A 19,000-nucleotide genomic window follows, 5' to 3' on the forward strand; every position below is an offset into this window, starting at 1 on the left:
CGGAGGCGCGCACTACAGCTGCCGGCGTGCAGTGCGGCTGCGCCTGCGCAGTGCGGCGGCCTCGGGCTGGGGGAGCTGAGGGTCAGAGGGGTCTGAGGGGCTGGAGCGGGCTCCTGAGGGCAGCAGGAGGGGCTGAGGGGCTGTCGGCCGCCGGGACGCCCCCATTCCCACCAGCCTTCTCTCCCGCAGGCCATGAGCGACGCCGGGGGCTCGGAGCGGCCGGAGGAGCGGCCGCAGGAGCGGCAGCGCGTTGTGCCCCCGGCAAGTCCCGTCCCGAGCGTGTCCGGCCGGAGGAGCCCCCCTAGCCGAGACCCGCGGGGGCCCCACCTCAGGGGTGCCAGCCCCCCACTTCCCCCCATTGCTCCATTCCTACCGTTACAACCACATGAACTCCTCCTGAGGGTACAGACCCTCCCTGAAGGGGCCTGAGCCGCCTTCCCGGGGCTGTTCCCTGGGGGGAGAGCTTGGGACTGGGGGTGGGCTGGAGTTTGGGGTCTGCCGGGGAGTGACGCTGTGTTTGTTCCCTCTGTCCCCCTCAGATTCCTGCTCTGGGGCAGGAAGGTGTCCTGCAGGAGCTGGTGCTCGGAGAGGGGGAGCCCCCAGAGCCTGGTGAGCTTTTGCTGCTTCCCTTGGATCAGCCGTGGCGTTTCCTGGTGGGAAAGTCACCTGCGAGCCCCCAGGGATCAAGCACGGGGGGACGTCTCAGTCAGATCCGTCTGGTCCCATATCATTCCCCAAACTCACCCAAGACAAACCTTGTGTGGTGGCTCTGATTGGGATTTTCCTTGGAAAAGAGGAAACGCAGCCGCAGGGTGTGCTGAGCAGGGCTGGGGGCTGGAGGCAGCCCCCCACTCCGTGTCTGCCCCCCGGATCTGACTCCGGTACCCCTTCCCTCGGGCAGGGGTCAGCGAGGAGCAGCGCCAGGCCCGGGAGGAGTGGGAGGCTCTGGAAGAGATCCAGTCAGGTACTGGGGCTAACAGGGAAGGGGGAAAGGAGCCGCGGGCGGGTGGGGGTGAAGCTGGGGGGGTTATCTGGGATGGAGGGCAGGGAGAGGCCGGCCGGTTCCCTTTGCCCCTTGTTCCCCATGGCTTCGTTCTCCTGGAACCGGGGATGATTCAGGGGGCAGTCAGGGCTCCGTGGGGGTCTGACCCGCTCCCTGCCTCCCTGCAGGCTTGGGGGACACCTCGGGCGCGGCCCCCCCTCCGATTTCCTTCACTGAGGCGCTGCAGCACTTCCAGAGCGCGGAGCTCCCGTCGAGCCGGGTACGGCCGGGCTCCGGCTCCGCTCCCTGCCGGGCGGGGGGCACCAGCCCCTGGCCCGCCTGCGGCCGCGCTCCCTGAGCGCTCCGGGCTCTTTCTCCTGCAGGGCAAGGCCCGCGCTCCGGGGCGCCGCGGCATCCTGGCTGCCCTGCTCCGCCGCCTCCGCGGGCTCCCCCGGCTCCGCCCGCAGCTCCGCGGAGAGCAGGAGCTGGCGCTGGCCATGGCACAGTGTGAGTGACCCCGGCGTGCCCTTCGTGCCCTGCTGGATCCCATCGCTGCTCCCTACGGGCACAGCTCCCGGCACGGCTCTGGCTCCACGGCCCTTCTGCCCCTCAGTTCAGGGGGAATGGGGTGGGAATCACCCGGTCCCTTGGCATGAGGGGGGGCACACACACATGGAAACCCTGGGCCTGTGGGTCTGGGGGACGAGTGGCCTTTTCTGGGCGCCGAGGAGGTTTTTAAGGTGACAAGCTGTGATTTTTAGGTGCTGTGAGGGTGTGGGTTTGGTTTTGGGCACTGAGAGACATTTTCTGGGCACTGTGAGTTTTTTAGGGTGCTGAGGGGTGAGTTTGGAGTCTTTTGAGCACCAAGAGTCATCTTTTGGGTGCTGAGGGGTGTTTTTGAGAAACAGGGTTAAGGTTAGGGTTTGGCTGCTGAGGGTTTTACAATGCCAAGGGGCGTTTTTAGGTAACAAAGGGATTTTTTGGAGGATGTGAGATGTTTTTTTAGGTGCCAAGGAATGTTTTTGGGGGCCAAGGGGGGTGGATGTTTTTCAGACGCCAGGGGTGTTGTGAGCAGCTGGTGCTGGCTCCCTCCCTGCAGGTGCCCTGGATGACTCGGAGTGGGTGCACATGCGGATCCTGCAGACCATCTACCGGCAGCTGACACGCTCCAGGCTGGGCTGCCCGCGCTACGGGGCACACTGGGAGGAGCTGGGCTTCCAGGGTAGGACAGGGAGCAGCCCTCTCTGCCTGGGGGCATCCCCAAAATCCATTCAGACCTCCCCTGCAACCTCCCTTTTCCATCCCAGCTCCCTCAGCCACTCCCTGTGCTCCAGAGCCAGCTCCACGGCCTCCCTTGGGCATGCTCCAGCACCTCAATGTCCTCCTTGGACCCCAAAACTGATCCCAGGCTTTGATCACCCCATTCCTCCCCTCCTCTCCATATCCCTACAAAATTCCCAGGGCACTCTCAGTCCCTTTGTCCATAGAATTAAACCAAACTGGCCCCAGTACGACAACTGGACTGGTTGGCTGGGTCATCCCAGTACCCGATTCCTACAAAAGCTGGTAACTCCTGGAAAGGTGTGGGAGTGGTTGGGCTGGGGAGCAGGGGCTGGTTAATGCCCAGGTGAGCGAGGTGATGGCTCCATTAGGGAAATGCCCTGAAAGCTTTCCCTCAGGAAAGGGAATCCCAGGATTGTTGGGCTCTGGAAGGGCAGTGGCAGGGAGTACAGGGAATAAACAGCCCCTGGAGGTGGGAAGGTGGCAGGGGGTGACTCCAGGCTGTCTCTCACCTTCCCAGGTGCAGATCCCGGGACTGACCTGCGTGGGACAGGAATGCTGGGGCTGATGCAGATCCTGTTCTTTGTCCTGGATTCCCGGATGCTGCCGCTGGCACGGGAGATTTTCCAGCTCTCCCAGCATGAAACCCAGGCATGACCTTCCCCCTCCTCCCTGCCAGGGGGTCTCCCTTGGAATTCCCCTGCTCTGGGAGAGGGAAAAATTGTGGATGCATGGATGTAGCGTCAAAGGGCCAGACGTGCCAGAGGGGAGGAGAGTTTTCGATCTGAGCTTCCTTAATGCTGGAATTGTTGTTGTTTTCCAGAATTTTCCTTTCTGCATCATGTCTGTGAACATCACCCGGATCGTCATCCAGGCGCTGCAGGAGGAGCGGCTCTCCCGGTGAGCAGGCTTGGGTTGGGGCTCTCAAACTGCACCCCAGGTTGTTCCCCTGCCCAGAAGGTGGCTGAGCCCTCTCCTGCTGGAATAACCAGAGGGGACTCAGTTTCTTCATGCAGAAAAGCCAATTCTTTATTCACATAACTCGTTTTTTGCAGTTTTCACAGACCTCGTGTGTAACTCCAACTGGCTGGTAGTTCTCTTGGTTTAAAAGTGCCAGTGTGTGTAAGACTCTCTCCATTTACAAGTGTTTTCACATTTCCTTAGTGGATTCTCGTGGGACAGACCTGTTGTTATGGAAGTGCAGATTTATATTTCTCTCCAAGAACAGATGTCCTGTTAACAGACTCCTCACTCCCAACATCGTTCCACATGGGAACTGCCTACCTATTCCTAGCTTAGCTGGACTAGCAGGGCCTAAACCAGATATTTTTGTTACTTTGACAATAGTTTGAGTTGTCAGTGATATCTGTGCTCCCCCTGCAGGGAGTGCAACCGGCGGCAGCAGGTGATCGGGGTGCTCAACGACCTCTACGCCGCCGCCTTCCTGCGCCTCTCCCGCCTCTGGGAGCAGCAGCACGGCACCGTGGCCAACGCGGGCTTCTTCCTCAAGGGTTTGTCTTCTCAGCTTCTCCCTCCCAGCCCAGTGACACGGGCAAGTCCAAACATCCCCACACTGAGGTTTTCCCACTGTTTTTCCCTATCCCATTTTCCACCCCAGGGGGATGCTCGAGGTGGGTGACAGTTGGGGACATTCCCTGCCCCACAGGCAGGGAGCCATAGCTTTACCCTTGTCTGTGAATTACTTAGTCCAGAGAGGAATGCTGGCAGTGGGACTAGTGTATCCCACCAAAATCAGGGTCCAGCTGGCACTGCTGGGCTCCAGCTTCACCCCATCTTCCCTGCACTCCAGTTTTAGGGTGCTCAGGCTGGCACTCTGCTCCCTCATCCCAAGGAAAGCACGAGCATGCCCTTTCCCAAGGGAAAATGTCAGGACACCGGATGTATTGGGCCCTTGACACCATCCAGGCCTGCTCCCCTCAACCTTTTCCCCCTCTGATCTTTCTAGAGCTGGAATTATCCACCAAAAAGAAGCCAAGGCAGCTGCTGAAATCCCTGGAAGCCTACCTGAGCCGTGGCCTTCGGCCTCCCTCTCCTCCCTCCTCCCAGATCCAGTTCACCAGCATTTGTGACCCTGGGGTGGAGCTGGAGGGAGATTCCTGACTGCTCTGACACGGAGTGGGAGCTGCACAGGGAATTCTGCTGGTGGATCAGCCCTTGGAGGGACACACACCGGTGTTCCCCTGGTTTGGGGGCTCAGGAAGGGCCAGGAGAGGTCACAGAGTCGGGATTTTGCCTGCGCCAGGTGGAACTTTCTGGAAGCAAAGGAGGAGGAGGTGGTAGAGCAGGGGATTCTGTGAGCCACCCAGCCTGGTGCTGGGATAGTCCCTGTCTCCACCCCAAATCCAGGGTCCCCCCTGGGTCCTCACCCTCCCCAGGTGCAGCTGGAAGGTGGTGCTGGGTTCCTGGGTCCCACCCCGGCCCCAGCAGCGCCTGGAGTGGGTAACCCCCCCTTTGGGGGCTGTGTCAGAGCCCCCAGGGGCACTGTGGGCTGTCAGCACCCAGAGAAGTTATTAAAGGGGGAGATGAGGGATCTGGTGGGAAACAGGGTTTGGGTTTTTCACTGGACTCCGTGTCTGGGGGAAGGAAAGGGGAGCTGGGGTGCCCAGAGTCCACTTTGGGGTGAAAAAGATGTTCTGGAGGAGAGAAACCAGGGCTGAGAGCTCCAAGGAGGAGGGCAAGGGTTATTCCCTCTGGGAGCTTGGGAATGTCTCCAGGCCCCTTAAAATGGGGGAAAGCAGCCCCCAAAGCCCAAATCTGGAGATAAATGAGGGGTTGGAGAAGTGGGAGCTGGGGAGAATGGAACATTGTGGCCCCAGCCCCCCTGAGAGGGTGATGATTCCTGGGGGCTGGGAATGCTCCTGGATGGAAAAAAAATAAAATAAATTGAGAAAAAGCAGCTTGGAGTTTGCTGTCCTGATCTTGAGTTGTTGTGGAAATTGGAGTGGGAATCCTTTTCAGGTGTTTTGGGGGAACAAAGATGTGGTGGGGGTCAGGGGAGTCTTGCACCTGTGGGAACACATTAGGGAGTGGTATCTGAGATGTGGGATAAGGGGGGGGATAGAAAAGATGAGAGAAAAGAGGAAAAGGATGGTATAAAAGGAGAATAAAAGCAAAGAGACAAGAAAAAAGAAGGGGGAAAAAAACCAAGAAAGAAATAGAAAGGACAAGGAAAAAAGGAGAAGGGAAAGATGAGGAAAAAAGAGACAAGAAGGGAAAGAGGCTCCACCACCCTTTTCCTAGTTTGTTGGTTGGTTCGTTTGCCTTTTTCCTCTTTTCCTTTCCCCTCTCCTTTCTCCTTTATTTTCCCTCCCTTTCCAGGGGTGGTCCCGGAGGTGCGAGGCCCCCGCCCCTCCGCAGGTGCACCGGGGCCGGTTTGGCCTCTCCGGGCCGCTGCAGCCGCGTGGGTCCGGAGGGACGGACACAGCTGGGGAGCGGACGGACACAGCTGGGGACCCGGACGGACAGAGCTGGGGACCCGGACGGACAGAGCTGGGGACCCGGACGGACACAGCTGGGGACCGGACGACAGAGCTGGGGAGCGGACGGACAGAGCTGGGGAGCGGACGGGGCTGGTGCCGACCGGCCCTGGGGGGACCGGGACGGGCCGGGAGCGACGGCGGGGCGGGCGCCGGTGTCCGCAGCGGTGCTGGGGACCCCAGCGGTGTTTGGGAGCCCAGGGGTGACGGGGACCCGGGCGCTGTCCCGGGCCGGGGGCTGTCCCGGGCCGGTTCCGCCGGGGCCGGGCCCGGTTCCGGCCGGGCCGCCCGGGGGCGGAGCGGGGCCGGGCCGGAGCGCGGGGCCTGCGGTGAGCGGGGCCGGGGCCGTGACCCCCAGAGGCCGCGGCGGGGCCGAGCGGGCCGGGCAGAGCCCCCCGGGCCGGGCAGAGCCCCCCGGGCTGCGCGGGGCCGGGCCGGGGCCCCGAGGGGCTGCGGGGCTGTGCGGGGGAGCTGCCCCCACACCTGGGCCTGGCGGGCCGTGAGGGTGGGCAGGGGCAAATCCTCGAATCCTGTAGGGAATGTGGGGTGTCAGCGTGGGGTGTGTAACCCCCCGAATTCCCTGTAGGGAGTGTGGGGTGTGTAACCCCTCAAACACCCCCAGTTCCATAGGAGTTTGTTTGTGTCTGCAGGATTTTCCCCAGGACCCTCGAGCAGAGCCAGGACCTGGAGCAGCCATGACACCCCCCAGGGTATGTGACACCACGCCGTGCCACCAGCCTGCCCCTCGTGAACACCCTCCAAATCATACCAGCTTCTCCTCATTTTCCCCTTCTTTTTTTTGGAAATAAAATTTGTTAGCCCCACCCCTCAGAAAGGGAAGGGGGATTCCAATTTGGGGGCCAAGGAGTTGGACTCCCAGTGTTCCAGGGTGCCCCCGACTCTGGGGCTGGGGATGGGAAGGGCTCATGAGGGGTCTGGGGTCTCCCCAGATCCCACTGAGCCCCCTCTGGCCCATATTTCCCAATTGATCCCACTGGATCTGTGTCTCTGAGGGAGGGAAAACCCAGTGCCAGGGTGCTGATACCCCAGAACCAGATTAATTCCCCTGCGTCCGGGTTGATCCAAGTCCACACAGTCACCAAAAAGTGCCACCAGCTTGTTCCAGCTAAAATTCCTTTATTCCTTGCCATTACTGAAACCCCCTCATCACAAGCGCGTTTTGGGGTGCACTCCCAGGTACCCCTTCCCATTTTTCTTTCCCCGCTCAGATTCAGACGTGGACCAGCCCCTCGGACCCGAAGCTGGATGTGTGCATCCCCTTCCTGGGCAAGTACCGCCGGCCAGTGTCGGGGCGCTGCTGCCAGACCTGCACCCCCAGGAGCTGGGTAGGAGACTCTGGGGTCCTGGGGCACCGGGGCTCTGCTCCTGCAGGGGCTGATGCCGCTTTTCCTGCCAGGATGGGTTCTACCCCGAGGACCTGGAGGCTCTGGGGTTCCGCGACGCCAGCCGCCTGACGGAGGCGGACACGCGGTGAGGAGGGAGGAGCTCTGTGCAGAACACACCTGCACAAACACGTTCCCCCCGTGTTTCACCACAATGCCTGTGGGAGCCCCTCTCCATCCTGCCCTGTTCCTCGTTAGCACAAACTGAGTCGTTAATGAGTTTTGGGAGGCTGGAGGTGGTGGCTCCAAGGGTCTGGGCTGTGCTGCAGTTTTGGGATTGGGGATATGGGGTCGTGCCTTTATTTGGAGTCTTGGTGGGAGGAGCAGGGAGGTGGAGGGTTGTTCTTCTCTCTGGCTCACAGGGAAAAGGGAAAACACTTCCCCCACTTCCCCCTAGAAGGAGAAATAGCAGGAAAGGCAAAATTGTGGTTATCCCCCGTTTTCCTCTGGGCAGGAGCTGCCACAGAGCCATTTCCAGGTATTTTCATTTTTGAGGTGCCAGATTGCTTTAGCTCCACTCCCCTTGAGGGAATGATCCCTGGATTATCAATTTTTTCCTTTTCTCCTTCCCAGGTTGGGTCATTATCCTCCATTCAGTTCCAAATGTTCCCAGCTTTGGAACGTTTGGAAGAATCCATTGGGATCACAGGGAATGCAGTTGCCCTGTCCCACGCCAGCCCTTCCTGCATGCTCTGGCATGTCCCAAAGTTCCCTCCCACCCTGCCCTCAGCACAGATTGGGAAATTTCCGTGATTTGGGAATCGCAGGTTTGAATCCCAGTTTTCCTTCCTGCTGGGCAGCCTGAAGCATCAGTTCACCGGTGCCTCGACATTTCCAGCTGTGAGATGGGGAGAAATGTCCTGAATCTGGCAGAGAGGCAGGCTGGGGGGGGCTCTGATCCTGGTGGAAAAGCCCCCACTGGCCAGGATGTCACTGTGTGTCCCCTCCAGGTTCCGGGGCTGGCTGGTCAGGAGGGTCTGTGGGTTCCTCGCAGCCTGGGAGTGGAACATTCCAGCAGAGAGCCCCGGGGAGCTCCTGGAGCGGGTCTGCAGCAGCAGGAGGTGGGTGGGAGCAGCTGGGGCCATCCAGGAGGGGCTGGCCCCAGTCCTGGGGATCCTTTTGGAGCCCAGCGAGGCTCCCTGCACCCCAACACGTGGATGCTGGATGCTCCCCCTGCCCTGCTCTCCCAGGGTGCAGGATGCTGCCTCCAGCCCGGAGCCTGGCTCCAGAGGGGATGAGGGATCCCAGCGGCGCTGGAAGGAGCAGATCTGCCAGATCCTGGGGGAAATCCAGGCCCCGCTCTCCCCTCTGCTGCTGAGGTCAGGGGGCTTGTGGGGAAATTCTCTGGGGGGTGGATACAGATCCTTCTGGGGGGATGCACATGGATCCGTTGGGTGGTTCCTGGCATCCTTTTTGGGGGATGTGGTGGCATATTTTAGGGGATATTTTGGGATCCTTTGGCTGGCTGCCCTCGGGGTCCTCTGTAGCTCCTGGAGCCATTCCCCCAATTCCTTCTGAGGATCCAGAAAATCCAAACCCCTCAGGAGGGAGGGAAGCAGAAAAAACTTTTCTTTTCCCTTTCCCATCCCATCACTGACAGCTGGGAATCTGGGGTTTTATTGCTTGTGTGATCCAGTGGGAATAAAGAGTACTTTGGAGCTGTTAAAGGGCAGGCATTCCCCTGGGAATGAGAGCATTTGGGGATCCCAGAGTGGGACATGAAGATGGAAGGGAATGCGGGATTCCCAGTGGAAAAGAGGATGTGTCCTCACTCACAGCCTTTCACGTGTGATAAAAGTGGGACTTTTGAGCAGGGATGGGTTGGGTCAGGGAAGGAGAGGTTTGTGGGTTTTGGGAAGCCCTGTCCCTGTCAGAGTTGCTCATTCCCAGTTTTCCCCAGGCTGTGCCACTGGCTGCTCCCCAAGCTCCTGACCCGAGTGTTCCTGGGCGTGCGGCTGCACCTGGGGCAGCTGGAGATGGTGCTGCGAGCTGCCAGGACGGTAGGGAGCCCAGCCAGGCCCTCCCCGCCCCTGCCACGAATGCCAGGAATTCACCCCAGGATGCCTCCCTTGCAGCCCGAGGTGCCGCTGGTGTTCCTGTGCAGCCACCAGTCCCCGGTGGACGGGCCTCTGCTGTCCTTCCTGCTGCTGTCCCAGGGCATCGGGCTGCCCAGGGTGGCTGTGAGCGCTGGCACCAGCCCTCGCCTGCGGTAAGGCAGCGCCCTGGGCTGCTCCCAGAGGCTCCAGGGAGCCCAGGGCAGGGGTGCCCACGGTGCCCTTCCCTCGCCAGGTCCCTGCTCCAGCGCCTGGGAGGGATTTTCCTGCCTTCAGGAGTGGTGCCGACATGGAGTGAGCGGGGTGAGGGGCTGCCGGGAGCTGTGCTGGACGCGGTAGGTGCAGTTGGGGCTGAAGAATCCCTCTGGAGCGCTCGGGGAGGTGCTGGCAGCTCCCAGTACCCCCAGTGTCTCCCCAGTACGTCCAGGAGGTGCTGCGGAGCCGCCAGCCCCTCGTGCTGTTCCTGGAGGAGCCCTCGGCTTTCGTGCGGCTGGCAGACCCCGCCCGGCGCTGGCTGCTCCGCCTGCTCCGGGCGCTGCGGGACGGGGCCGTGCCCGACGTCCTGCTGGTCCCGGTGGGAATCGCCTATGACGTGGCTCCTGGCAGGGTGGAGCAGGATGGAGCGGTGAGAGGGGCTCAGGGGGGTCAGGAGTGCTCCCCCAACTCGCTGGCACTGTCCCTGGGGATCAGTGTTCCCCAAAACCTCTGGGAAGCTCTGTTCCCCTCAATCCCTGGGAAGATCCCCGGGGAGAGGCATAGCCCAGATCTGTGGGAGCATTGCTGGGGGGTGGCATCCCCCCAGGCTACCACTAACCTCTCGATGCCATGTCCTGGCAGCCCCCTGGGCCCCTCGGGCTGGGCTCGTGTCTCCGGGCAGCGTTCCAGGCCCTGTGCTGCTGGCACCGTGGCTGTGCCCAGGTGGATTTCTCTCAGCCCTTCTCCTTACGGGTACGCCAGCTGCAGATCCTTCCCCTGCATCCATCCCAGCACTGGGAGACCCTTCCTGGGATGGTGGTGGGGTTTGGGCTGCCTGGGGGGATCTAGAATCCATCCTGGGGAGATGTGTGCTCCTGCCAGCCCTGGGGATCCAGGGTGAGCCCCTGGTGCTGAGGGCTGTGAGCAGCCACAGGCTCCTTCATCCTCATTGCCAGGAATTTGTGGACAGCAACCTGGTGGGGCCAATCCTCACCGGGAATCGCCCGGAGCAGCTGCTGCTTCCCACCATCCTGGGCAGGCGGTGAGGAGCCCAGCCCCGGGGGCAGGGATCCCCTTGGATCTCTGCTCCCGGCTCTCTCCTCACCCCTCTCATCCTGACTTCCAGCCCGCTGGATGTGGGGAACGTGGGGACTCCGGGTCCCACTTTGGGGACTGAAGAGGAGATTTTGGTGATGGCGCTGGGGCTGCATGCACTGAGCGGTGAGGGGGGCCCTGCGTCCCTTGGGATGGCATTCCCTGCTCGGGAATCCCCCCTGGATAACGAGTGCCCCTCTCCCACTGCAGATTCCAGAGCCTGCTCTGCTGTCACAGCTGTGGGAATCACCGCGGCGCTGCTGCTCCACAGGCACCAGGAGGTGGGAGAAGGGTTCCGCCCCTCCCTGCCCTCCGAGCAGCATTCCCAGTGGGAATCCCCTCTCCCCTGGAGCAGCATTCCCAGTGGGAATCCCCTGTGTCGCAGGTGGTGCTGCTGCCCCGGCTGATGTGGGATTTCTCGAAGCTGCTGGAGCAGCTCCTGCTGCGGGGCCGGGCCGTGTGCTTCCTGGGGCAGCTGCGGGCACTGCTGGGGCACAGCCTGTGCCTGCTGCAGCCCCCCCTGCGCCCCCCCAGGGCTGCCCTGGGGCCCCCCCCGGCCTCGGCCCGGGCACGGCTGGGCCGGCTGGCAGGGGGGGTCCGGCACCACCTGGCTGGGGAGGCCGTGGGCGGTGAGTGGGGACAGCAGGAGTGGGGACAGGGTGACACCAGGGAGCAGGGGGGCTGTGGGAATGGGTGGCACTGGGAAGGGGCGATGGCTGCAGTCTGGGGAACACCAGGGGTGTTGTTTCTATTGTCAGTGACACTGGGATGGGGGACAGCAGGGATTGGTGATGCCAGGGAGATTGGTGATATTGGGGGTTCGGTGTCACCAGGGTAAGGGGCACTGGGGAGATTGGGCATGCAGGGGATGATTGGCACTGGGGAATGGGGATGGGGGGATTGGGGATGCCAGGGGTCAGGGACACTGGGGCGTTCAGTGACTCTAGAGGGGTGACACCCCTGTCCCCTCAGCCTGTGCCATCCGTGCCCTGCTGCTGGAGATGCTGCCAGTGCTGGCGCCGCCCTCCAGCCTCCCCAGGATCGTGCTGAGCCGGGACGAGCTGCTCCACAAGATCCTGGAGCTGCTGCAGCTGCTGCCCCCCACCCTGCTGGGGCTCCAGGTGGGCACACGGGGCTGGCCTGTCATCCCCAGCCCTGCTGGCGCTCCAGGTGGGGACACGGGGCTGGCCTGTCACAAGGGCTGGCCTGTCACCCCTTTGCTGTGTCCCCAGCCCTGCCGGCCTCCTGACTGCCACAGCCTGGACATCCTGGACAAGCTCATCCTTGGGGGCCTGCTGGAGGAGGAGGAGGTGGGTGACACCCCAGGACCTCTCCTGGGGCACAGGGACTGGGTGGCTGCGAGGTGAGGTGACAGCTGCTGTCCCCGCAGGCCGAGGGTGAGTGCCTGGGCTGTGACGTGGCCCCGCGGCGCTTCGGGCGGGGACAGTCCTTGGGGTTCTTCACCGATGACAGCGACAGTGACAGCGAGCACGGCGTCCCCAAGCAGTGCTACAAGGTACTGGGGGGTGCCCCCACCGCCCCCGGGCTGGGGGCAGGGTGGTGTCCCCCAGACGTGGCCGTGTGCCCCCACAGCTCCGCGAGCCCCAGGGCTTCCCCGGCTTCCTGCTGTTCCTGTGCCGCCTGCTGAGCCCCGTGCTGCAGAGCTACGGCCGCGCCGTGCAGTTCCTGGAGAGACCCCTCTGGCCCCAGCCCGGTAGGACCCCCCAGCCTGGGGAGCCCCTTGGGACTCCCTGGGGCCACTGAGGCACAGCCCCAGGAGGTGGGATCTGAGACCCCTCCCCACTGCAGAGGCAGCCTACGTGGAGGCACTGCTGGAATTCCTGGCCGAGGATGAGGATGGTGAGTCAAACTGGGGGGGGTCTTGCTTTTAGTGACCCCCGAGCCAGGCTGAGGGTTCTTGAGAGGTGGCATTTGGGGGTTCCCCGGGGATCTCTCTCCCCACAGGCTATCCTGACAGAAGCCTGGCCCTGAGCTCCCTGCAGAGTTTCAAGGACATGGGGGTAAGCACAGCTCCCCCAGCCCCCCAACATTTTGCTGCCCCCTCCCCTCCTGACCTCCCTGTGCCCCCCAGGTGCTGGAGGAGCTGCAGACCCCCACAGGACCCGCCCTGCAGCTCTCCCAGCCTTTCCAGTCTGCTTCCAACCGGGAGAAGCTGGCAGCCTTCATCCAGCAGTTCACCCAGCTGTAGCCCCCAGACCCATAAACGGTGCACAGAGACCCACTGGCTCTTGGATTTATTGACCCGGGGGGGAGGTGGGACCTGGGGCACCTCTCCACCGTCACACCACCCTGTTGCAGATGGTGCCCAGCTCCTCAATCTCACACTGCACCTCGTCACCGGGCTGCAAGGGAGGACACGATGGCACCTGTCCCCACTGGGGTCCCCCGTGTCCCCCCCCGAGCCCCCATTTCCCCTCACCTTAAGGAAAACGGGCGGTTTCCGAAAGACCCCCACTCCCGCAGGGGTCCCCGTCAGCAGGATGTCCCCAGGGACCAGTGTCACAAACCTGGGGGCACAGGGGTGTCAGCCACGGCCCCCTGGGCTTTGGGGGTCCCCAGGCCCCCCCTCCTACCGGGACACCCAGGAGACGAGGGCGGGCACCCCGAAGATGAGGTGCTGGGTGTTGCTGTCCTGCATGCGCTGCCCGTTGACGCTGCAGCGGATCCACAGGTTGTGCACGTCTGCAGGGGACACGGGGACACGGGGACAGTGCCACCGCGACCTCACCGTGCGGGAAACACGGGGGAACGGGGAGCACGGGGCTATGGTGGCACCAGCGCCAGCTGAGAAAGGGTCACGGTCCCATCCCTGTCGCACCTGGCACCGCCTCCCTGGTGACAATGGCCGGCCCCAGGGGACAGAAGGTGTCGAAGGTTTTCCCCAGCAGCCACTGCCGCCCGTTGCGCCGCATCTGCCAGTCCCGGGCGCTCACGTCGTTGGCCACCGTGAAGCCCAGCACGTGCTCCATCGCCGCCGCCTCCTGGGGACAGCGGGGACAGTCAGGGGGGACCCTCCCAGGGAGCCCCCGAGGCGGGGAGGGGCTGGGGGTACCTCGATGTGCCGCCCCCTCTTCCCGATGACGGCAGCCAGCTCCACCTCCCAGTCCAGCTCCTGCGGGGACAGAGGGGCTGGGAGAGCCATCCCCGGGGGGCTGTCCCGGGGGAACACCGGGGGGGCTGTCCCGGGGGGACACCGGGGTACCCACGCTGGTGTCCTGGGGGTGCACGATGTCATCGAAGGGCCCCGCGATGGCGCTGGGGAACTTGCTGAAGATGAGGGGCTCCCTGGGGACCTTGGCATTCTGCTCGCGGCAGTGGTCGTGGTAGTTGAGCCCCACGCAGATCACCTTCTGGGGGTCCCCCAGGGGGGCCAGCAGCCGTGCGGCCGCCCGGGACACGCGGTGCTGCCCCGACTGCAGCGCCCTGCGGGGACACGGCCGCACGGGCAGCACCGAGGGGGGACGCTTGGGGCACCCCCTTCTCGGGGGACACTTCTGGGGGCCTTCAGGAGGGTCAGCTGTGCTTTAGGGACTCTCCTTTCGGACCCACTCTTTGGGGTCAGGCTCTCTTGGAGGTCACACATCATGGGGTGTCACCCGTGGTTTGGAGTGCCCCCCACCAGCTGTTGGGTGTACCCCACTTTGGGGTCATCTGAAGCAGCACGCAGATTTGGGTGGCCACTCCTGTGGGGATCCATGAGGACATCTCCACTTTTGGGGCTCCCTCTCCTCTTGGTGGCTGCCCCACCGCTGGGAGGGAGCCGGCTTTGGCAGCACCCACCTTTGGGGGTCCCCCACCTTCTTTGGGGGTCGCCCTTGGCCTCACGCACCTCTGGGCGAGCGCCAGCCCGCGGGGGCCGATCTCCAGGAATTCCCGCATGGATCGGGGCAGCTCCGGCTCCGCCGCGCTCAGATCCACCAGGTCCCCCCCGGGCGCCTCCTCCAGCCCGAGCCGGGGCCCCCCGCCCGCGGCCCCCCGGAACCGCACCAGCCGCAGCGCCCCGCGCATCCCCTGCGGCACCGGGCTCGGGGTGAGCCCCGGCCCCGGGGATCCCGGGGGCACAACCGGAATCCCCGCAGCCCCGGGAATGCGCTCCCGGTCCCTGGACGTTCACCCCGCCCCGATTCCGCTGAATCCCAGGGATCCCCCAAACCGGACCCGGGGGATCCCCCTCGTTTCTCGCCCACTCAGTCTGGTCCCAAGGGATTCTCCATCGACCCCACAATGCCCCCAGCCCCGAGTCCCGCACAGCCCGGATCCCAGGGATCCGCCATTTATCCCGCACAGCCCCGATCCCGGGAATGCCCCCGTTCCCAGGGATACCCCCCCCGATCCCGGGCATTCCCCCGTTTTTAGGGATCCCCCCCGTTCCCGGCCCCCCCGTCCCGGGGGTCTCACACACGGCTGCTCCCGCGCTCCGCCAGGGGGCGCTGCGGGCCCCGGCCCCGCCCCGTGTTACGTCACGTGCCGCCCCCCGAAGGTCACAGCCCCGAGACCCCGCCCCCTTCGGTCCGACCAATGGGAGGGCGCAGGAGGCGGGGCCACATTTTCAATGAGAGCCAATGAGAAGAGAGGGCTGAGGGGCGGGGCCGCGGGACCGGGAATGGGAACGGGAGCGGGAAAATGGGAACGGGGAAATGGGAACGGGAATGGGAACGGGACCGGGAACGAGAAAGGGAATGGGAACGGGAGCGGGGAAACGGGATCCGGAATGGGAGCGGGAATGGGAACGGGAGCGGGGAAACGGGAACTGGACCGGGAACGGGACCGGGAACGAGAAAGGGAACGAGAAAGGGAATGGGAACGGGAATGGGAACGGGAGCTGGGAAACGGGAACGGGACCGGGAACGAGAAAGGGAATGGGAAAGGGAATGGGACTGGGACTGGGAACGGGACCGGGACAAGAGCCCGGAATGGGAACGGGACCTGGAATGGGAGAGGCACGGAAGCTGGGACGGGTAGCTGGACAAGGGCAGGGACTGGAAGAGGCACGGGAACGGGACTGGGAGCGGGGCAAGGACTGGGACTGGGAGAAGGGACAGGGACCACCGGGACACTGCGCATCTGTCACATCCCCCTTGACTCCACTTTGCCCCTAAATCGTCTCCGTTTGGTTTATTTATAAAATCCTCCCTCCCCACGCTGCTGGGGGAGGAGGGGCTGTGCTTTGGGTCGGTGTTTGGGGGCTCCATCTCACGGCTGCCATGTGGAGACCCCCACACCCGGGGTCCCATCTCGAGGGTCCCAAAGTCCCTGGGGTCGGGTTTGTGCTGTCCCTGCCCCGCTGGGGGGGGTCCGTGTCGAGGGGGGCTCAGCCCCCCAAAATGGGTCTGTCTGGCGGGTGGCAGCACCGTGCCCGGGGGGCTCCGGTGGCAACGTCGTCCTTGTCCTTGTCCTTGTCCTGTTCTGTCTGTGAGAGCCACATGCTGGACTTCTCCTGCCTCTTGTTCGTCTGAAACAGCAGAAAAACTCCGGGGGGAGCAGGGTCTGTCTAGAGCACGTTGTGGAAGATCTGCATGGAGCTCATGATGTCCTTGTCCTGGCGAGGAGAGAGCAGAGACCCCGCAGCCCCCTCCTGAGCCCCCTTTTGCCATCTCCCTCCTGTCCCCTCCTGTCCCCAGCATCCCGCACTTCCCATCCCAACCCTCCTGCCTCCCCAAATCCTTCTCCCAGCCCCAACTCTCCTCCTGTCCCACTCCCACCCCTGCCACCATGTCCCTCTCTCTCCTGATGCCCCCAGCGCGTCATTTTGGGACAGCACGAGGAGGAGGAGGATGAGGACGGTGCCCCCAGGCCCCCCAGAGCCCCTCACCTCCTGGCACGTGGCCAGGAACTCCTCGAAGGTCACCACGCCGTCCCCGTTCCTGTCCATCTTCTGCAAGGGAGCGGCCGGGGCTCAGCGGGGCGGGGGGGCCGCGGGGGTGGCCTTGGGGACACCTTGGGGACATTCTCACCTGGAAGAAGAGCTCCACGTGCTGGGCGGGCGCGCCGGCCCCCGGGGCGGGCTCGGTGCAGCGGCCCATCATGGCATAGATGGACTTCATGATCTCCAGCATGTCCTGGGGGACACAGGGCGCTGGCAGCCCCCCCTCTGCCTGTCCCCGCCCCGCCACCCCCCGGTGTCCCCCCCTGTCACCTCCTTGCTGACGTAGCCGTCCTTGTTCACGTCGTAGAGGTCAAACGTCCACTTCAGCTTCTGCTGCTCCGTGCCCCGCAGCAGCACCGAGAGCCCCACGGCGAAATCCTGCCGGGGGGCGGCGGGAGGGACCCTCACCCCGGCCCTGCCCCCTCCCCGCCGCTGCCACATCGATCCCGGGGCGCCCCGGGGATTTCAGCCCTATTGATCCCGTTATTTTTACCCGGCACCCGCCGGGGAGAGCTCGGCCACAGCCGGGAGGGGAGAGGAGGAGGAGGAGGGGGAGGATGTGATGAATCACGGTGCTGGCACGGCCGTTCCCACCCGGAATTCCCACCTGGAAGCACAGAGCCCCGTTGCGGTCCGCGTCGAAGGCGTCGAACAAGAAGTGGGCGTAGGAGCTGGCGTCTGCGGGGACCGGCCGGTGACTCCCGGTACCGCGCCCGGGAGCTGCCCCGGCCCCCCGGGGGTTCGGGGACCCCCGACTCACCGCCTCGAGGGAAGAACCGCGAGTAGATGAGCGTGAAGGTCTCCTCGTCCACGAGGCCGCTGGGACATTCCTGGCAGGGGGAGCGGCGCCGGTGACCCCGAGGGACGCGGGCACGCGGGATGTGGGGATTCGGGGCTCGGTCCCCCGCACTCACGTTCTTGAAGCCGCGGTAGAGGGACTGCAGCTCCGTCTTGGTGAACTTGGTGCGAGCCAGCAGCTGCTCCAGCCCCTCGGGCTGGTGCCGGGCCGTCGGCAGCTCCACGTCGGCATCGCCGCTGTCTGCGGGGGGAGACCCCGGGCAAAGACCCCTTAGGGCCCCCCCTGCACCCCAAACCCACCCCGGGCAAAGACCCCGCCTTAGAGACCCCCCACCGCCCCAAACCCGCGGCCCCGGAGCTCCCCGGTTCCCCGAGCGCCGCGGGTGTCGCGTCCCGGGGCTCTCCCCGCGCTCCCGAGGCTCCGAACGTTCCCGAGCCGCCTCTTGGCCGCCGCTGCTCCCGCCCGGCCCAGCGGAACGTAATTAATAAATGATGTTTCATTAATAATTCCAGCCCGGGAAGCCCCTGGGGGCCGTTCAGCAATTTTGGGATGGGGTTGGGAGCCCGGAACGTTCCCAGGCGCTGTCAGAGCGGGGTGTGAGGGGTCTCAGGGGACCTGGGGGGGCCATGGGGGTCCCTGTATCCATCCTCGGGGGGTTTTGGGGGTCACTGTGGGGTCGTGACCCCCCTCTCGGGGGGCTTGTTGGGGTCAGCGCCAGCTCAGAGCCCTCCCGGCCCTCCTTGGGACCGTTTTGGGGTCACTGGGGGTCCCCATTGCCCCCTCCTGGGGGTTACCGGGGCAGGGGGAGGGCTCTGGGGTGGGGGTCCCCTTTCCCCCGGGTGTTTGGGGTGGGGGTCCCCATCCCGGGTGTTTGGGGAGGCTCTGGGGGTCCCCCCAGGCCATGGCACAGCTGGGCCGTGGCCCTGCACAGGGGTTTGGGGGTCCTGCCCTCTCCCCCCAGTCCCAAATCCTCATCCTTCCCCCCAAACCCTCCCCAGGGGACCCCAGACCCAAACCCGGTTCTGCTCCGGGGACAGCCGGGCTGGGACCTCATTAATTCATTAATTAGGGTTAATTTGGGCTCGGGGGCTACCTTCGGCAGAGATGGGCTCCAGGATGCCGAACTGCTTGAGCACGGCGATGAAGAGGAGGATGACCACGGCCACGGCGCACAGCTCCATGCCCTGGATGCCCATGGCCCCGGGGCACGGGGGGCGCCGGGGTCCCCCCAGCGCCTGCGGGGCTCCGCCGGAGCTGCGGCAGCGCGGGGCGGGTGCTGCCCGTGCCCTCCTCCTCCTCCTCCTCCTCCTCCTCCTCCTCCTCCTCCTCCCCCCCTGGCACCCGCCCCCCCCCCCGCTCTCCCGCGGTTTTTTGCGCGTTCCCAAAGAAAGTTTGGGGTTTTTTTGGGGAGGGGTCCAGGGGCGCTTCTCCCGCTGCCCGCAGCACCGCCGGGTGTTGGGGTCACCCCGGGAGGGTCCCGCCGGAGCGAGCCTCGAAAGTGGGGGCAGAAAAGGTGCCTTGGTGCCCCCCCGGCCCCGGGGGATCGATGGGATCGATGGCGATGAGTAAGCAGCGAGGGGAGGGGAAACTGAGGCACGCAGGGCGGCGGGGCTGGCCCCGCGCCCCTCGCTGGGGGTCCCGCAGCCCTGGGGACATCGGCCCTGTCCCCCACAGTGTCCCTGTCCCCAGAGTGTCCCTGTCCCCCAGGGCTGTCCCTGTTCCCAGGGCTGTCCCTGTCCCCACAGTGTCCCTGTCCCCAGGGCTGTCCCTGTCCCCCAGGGCTGTCCCTGTCCCCAGGGCTGTCCCT

At 64.4% G+C, this 19,000-nt stretch overlaps 4 protein-coding genes across 6 annotated transcripts; 2 read left to right on the forward strand and 2 right to left on the reverse strand.

Annotated features, from left to right (window-relative positions):
* Positions 1–8: 8 nt before the first annotated feature.
* ELMOD3 (ELMO domain containing 3) lies at positions 9–5,180 on the forward strand. The gene is made up of 10 exons (XM_050983121.1): positions 9–402; positions 540–609; positions 902–964; positions 1,171–1,262; positions 1,366–1,489; positions 2,082–2,204; positions 2,784–2,914; positions 3,087–3,163; positions 3,647–3,774; positions 4,230–5,180. Exons 1-10 carry the CDS (start codon positions 193–195, stop codon positions 4,382–4,384), a joined length of 1,173 nt encoding a protein of 390 aa, XP_050839078.1. The 5' UTR covers positions 9–192; the 3' UTR covers positions 4,385–5,180.
* A 636-nt stretch (positions 5,181–5,816) lies between these two features.
* On the forward strand, positions 5,817–12,745 carry GPAT2 (glycerol-3-phosphate acyltransferase 2, mitochondrial). Of its 3 annotated transcripts, none has more exons than XM_050983101.1 (22): positions 5,817–5,856; positions 6,411–6,470; positions 6,990–7,106; positions 7,178–7,251; positions 8,114–8,224; positions 8,354–8,482; positions 9,064–9,163; positions 9,239–9,372; positions 9,453–9,552; positions 9,636–9,842; positions 10,055–10,165; positions 10,369–10,454; positions 10,539–10,633; positions 10,718–10,788; positions 10,893–11,136; positions 11,480–11,628; positions 11,740–11,817; positions 11,898–12,023; positions 12,101–12,221; positions 12,317–12,367; positions 12,473–12,528; positions 12,600–12,745. In XM_050983101.1, exons 2-22 carry the CDS (start codon positions 6,456–6,458, stop codon positions 12,714–12,716), a joined length of 2,292 nt encoding a protein of 763 aa, XP_050839058.1. In that variant the 5' UTR covers positions 5,817–5,856; positions 6,411–6,455; the 3' UTR covers positions 12,717–12,745. The 3 variants fall into 3 exon arrangements, with proteins under 3 accessions (XP_050839058.1, XP_050839060.1, XP_050839059.1); XM_050983103.1 differs by lacking the exon at positions 5,817–5,856 and adding an exon at positions 6,056–6,089; XM_050983102.1 differs by lacking the exon at positions 5,817–5,856 and having other exon boundaries at positions 6,241–6,470.
* On the reverse strand, positions 12,746–14,974 carry LOC103825437 (fumarylacetoacetate hydrolase domain-containing protein 2-like). Its single transcript, XM_030238705.2, has 7 exons — positions 14,358–14,974; positions 13,735–13,951; positions 13,581–13,640; positions 13,347–13,509; positions 13,102–13,210; positions 12,948–13,035; positions 12,746–12,870 (listed from the first exon to the last, which is right to left on the reverse strand). The coding sequence occupies exons 1-7, from the start codon at positions 14,534–14,536 to the stop codon at positions 12,808–12,810; spliced, it is 879 nt and encodes a 292-aa protein (XP_030094565.2). The 5' UTR covers positions 14,537–14,974; the 3' UTR covers positions 12,746–12,807.
* A 654-nt stretch (positions 14,975–15,628) lies between these two features.
* Positions 15,629–18,454, reverse strand: LOC103825439 (calsenilin-like). The gene is made up of 8 exons (XM_030238704.2): positions 18,287–18,454; positions 17,309–17,433; positions 17,155–17,224; positions 17,002–17,072; positions 16,665–16,772; positions 16,483–16,587; positions 16,341–16,403; positions 15,629–16,067 (listed from the first exon to the last, which is right to left on the reverse strand). The coding sequence occupies exons 1-8, from the start codon at positions 18,387–18,389 to the stop codon at positions 16,020–16,022; spliced, it is 693 nt and encodes a 230-aa protein (XP_030094564.2). The 5' UTR covers positions 18,390–18,454; the 3' UTR covers positions 15,629–16,019.
* Between the last annotated feature and the right edge of the window lie 546 nt (positions 18,455–19,000).

This window comes from Serinus canaria, chromosome 22 (assembly GCF_022539315.1).
Source record: "Serinus canaria isolate serCan28SL12 chromosome 22, serCan2020, whole genome shotgun sequence".
NCBI lineage: Eukaryota > Metazoa > Chordata > Aves > Passeriformes > Fringillidae > Serinus > Serinus canaria.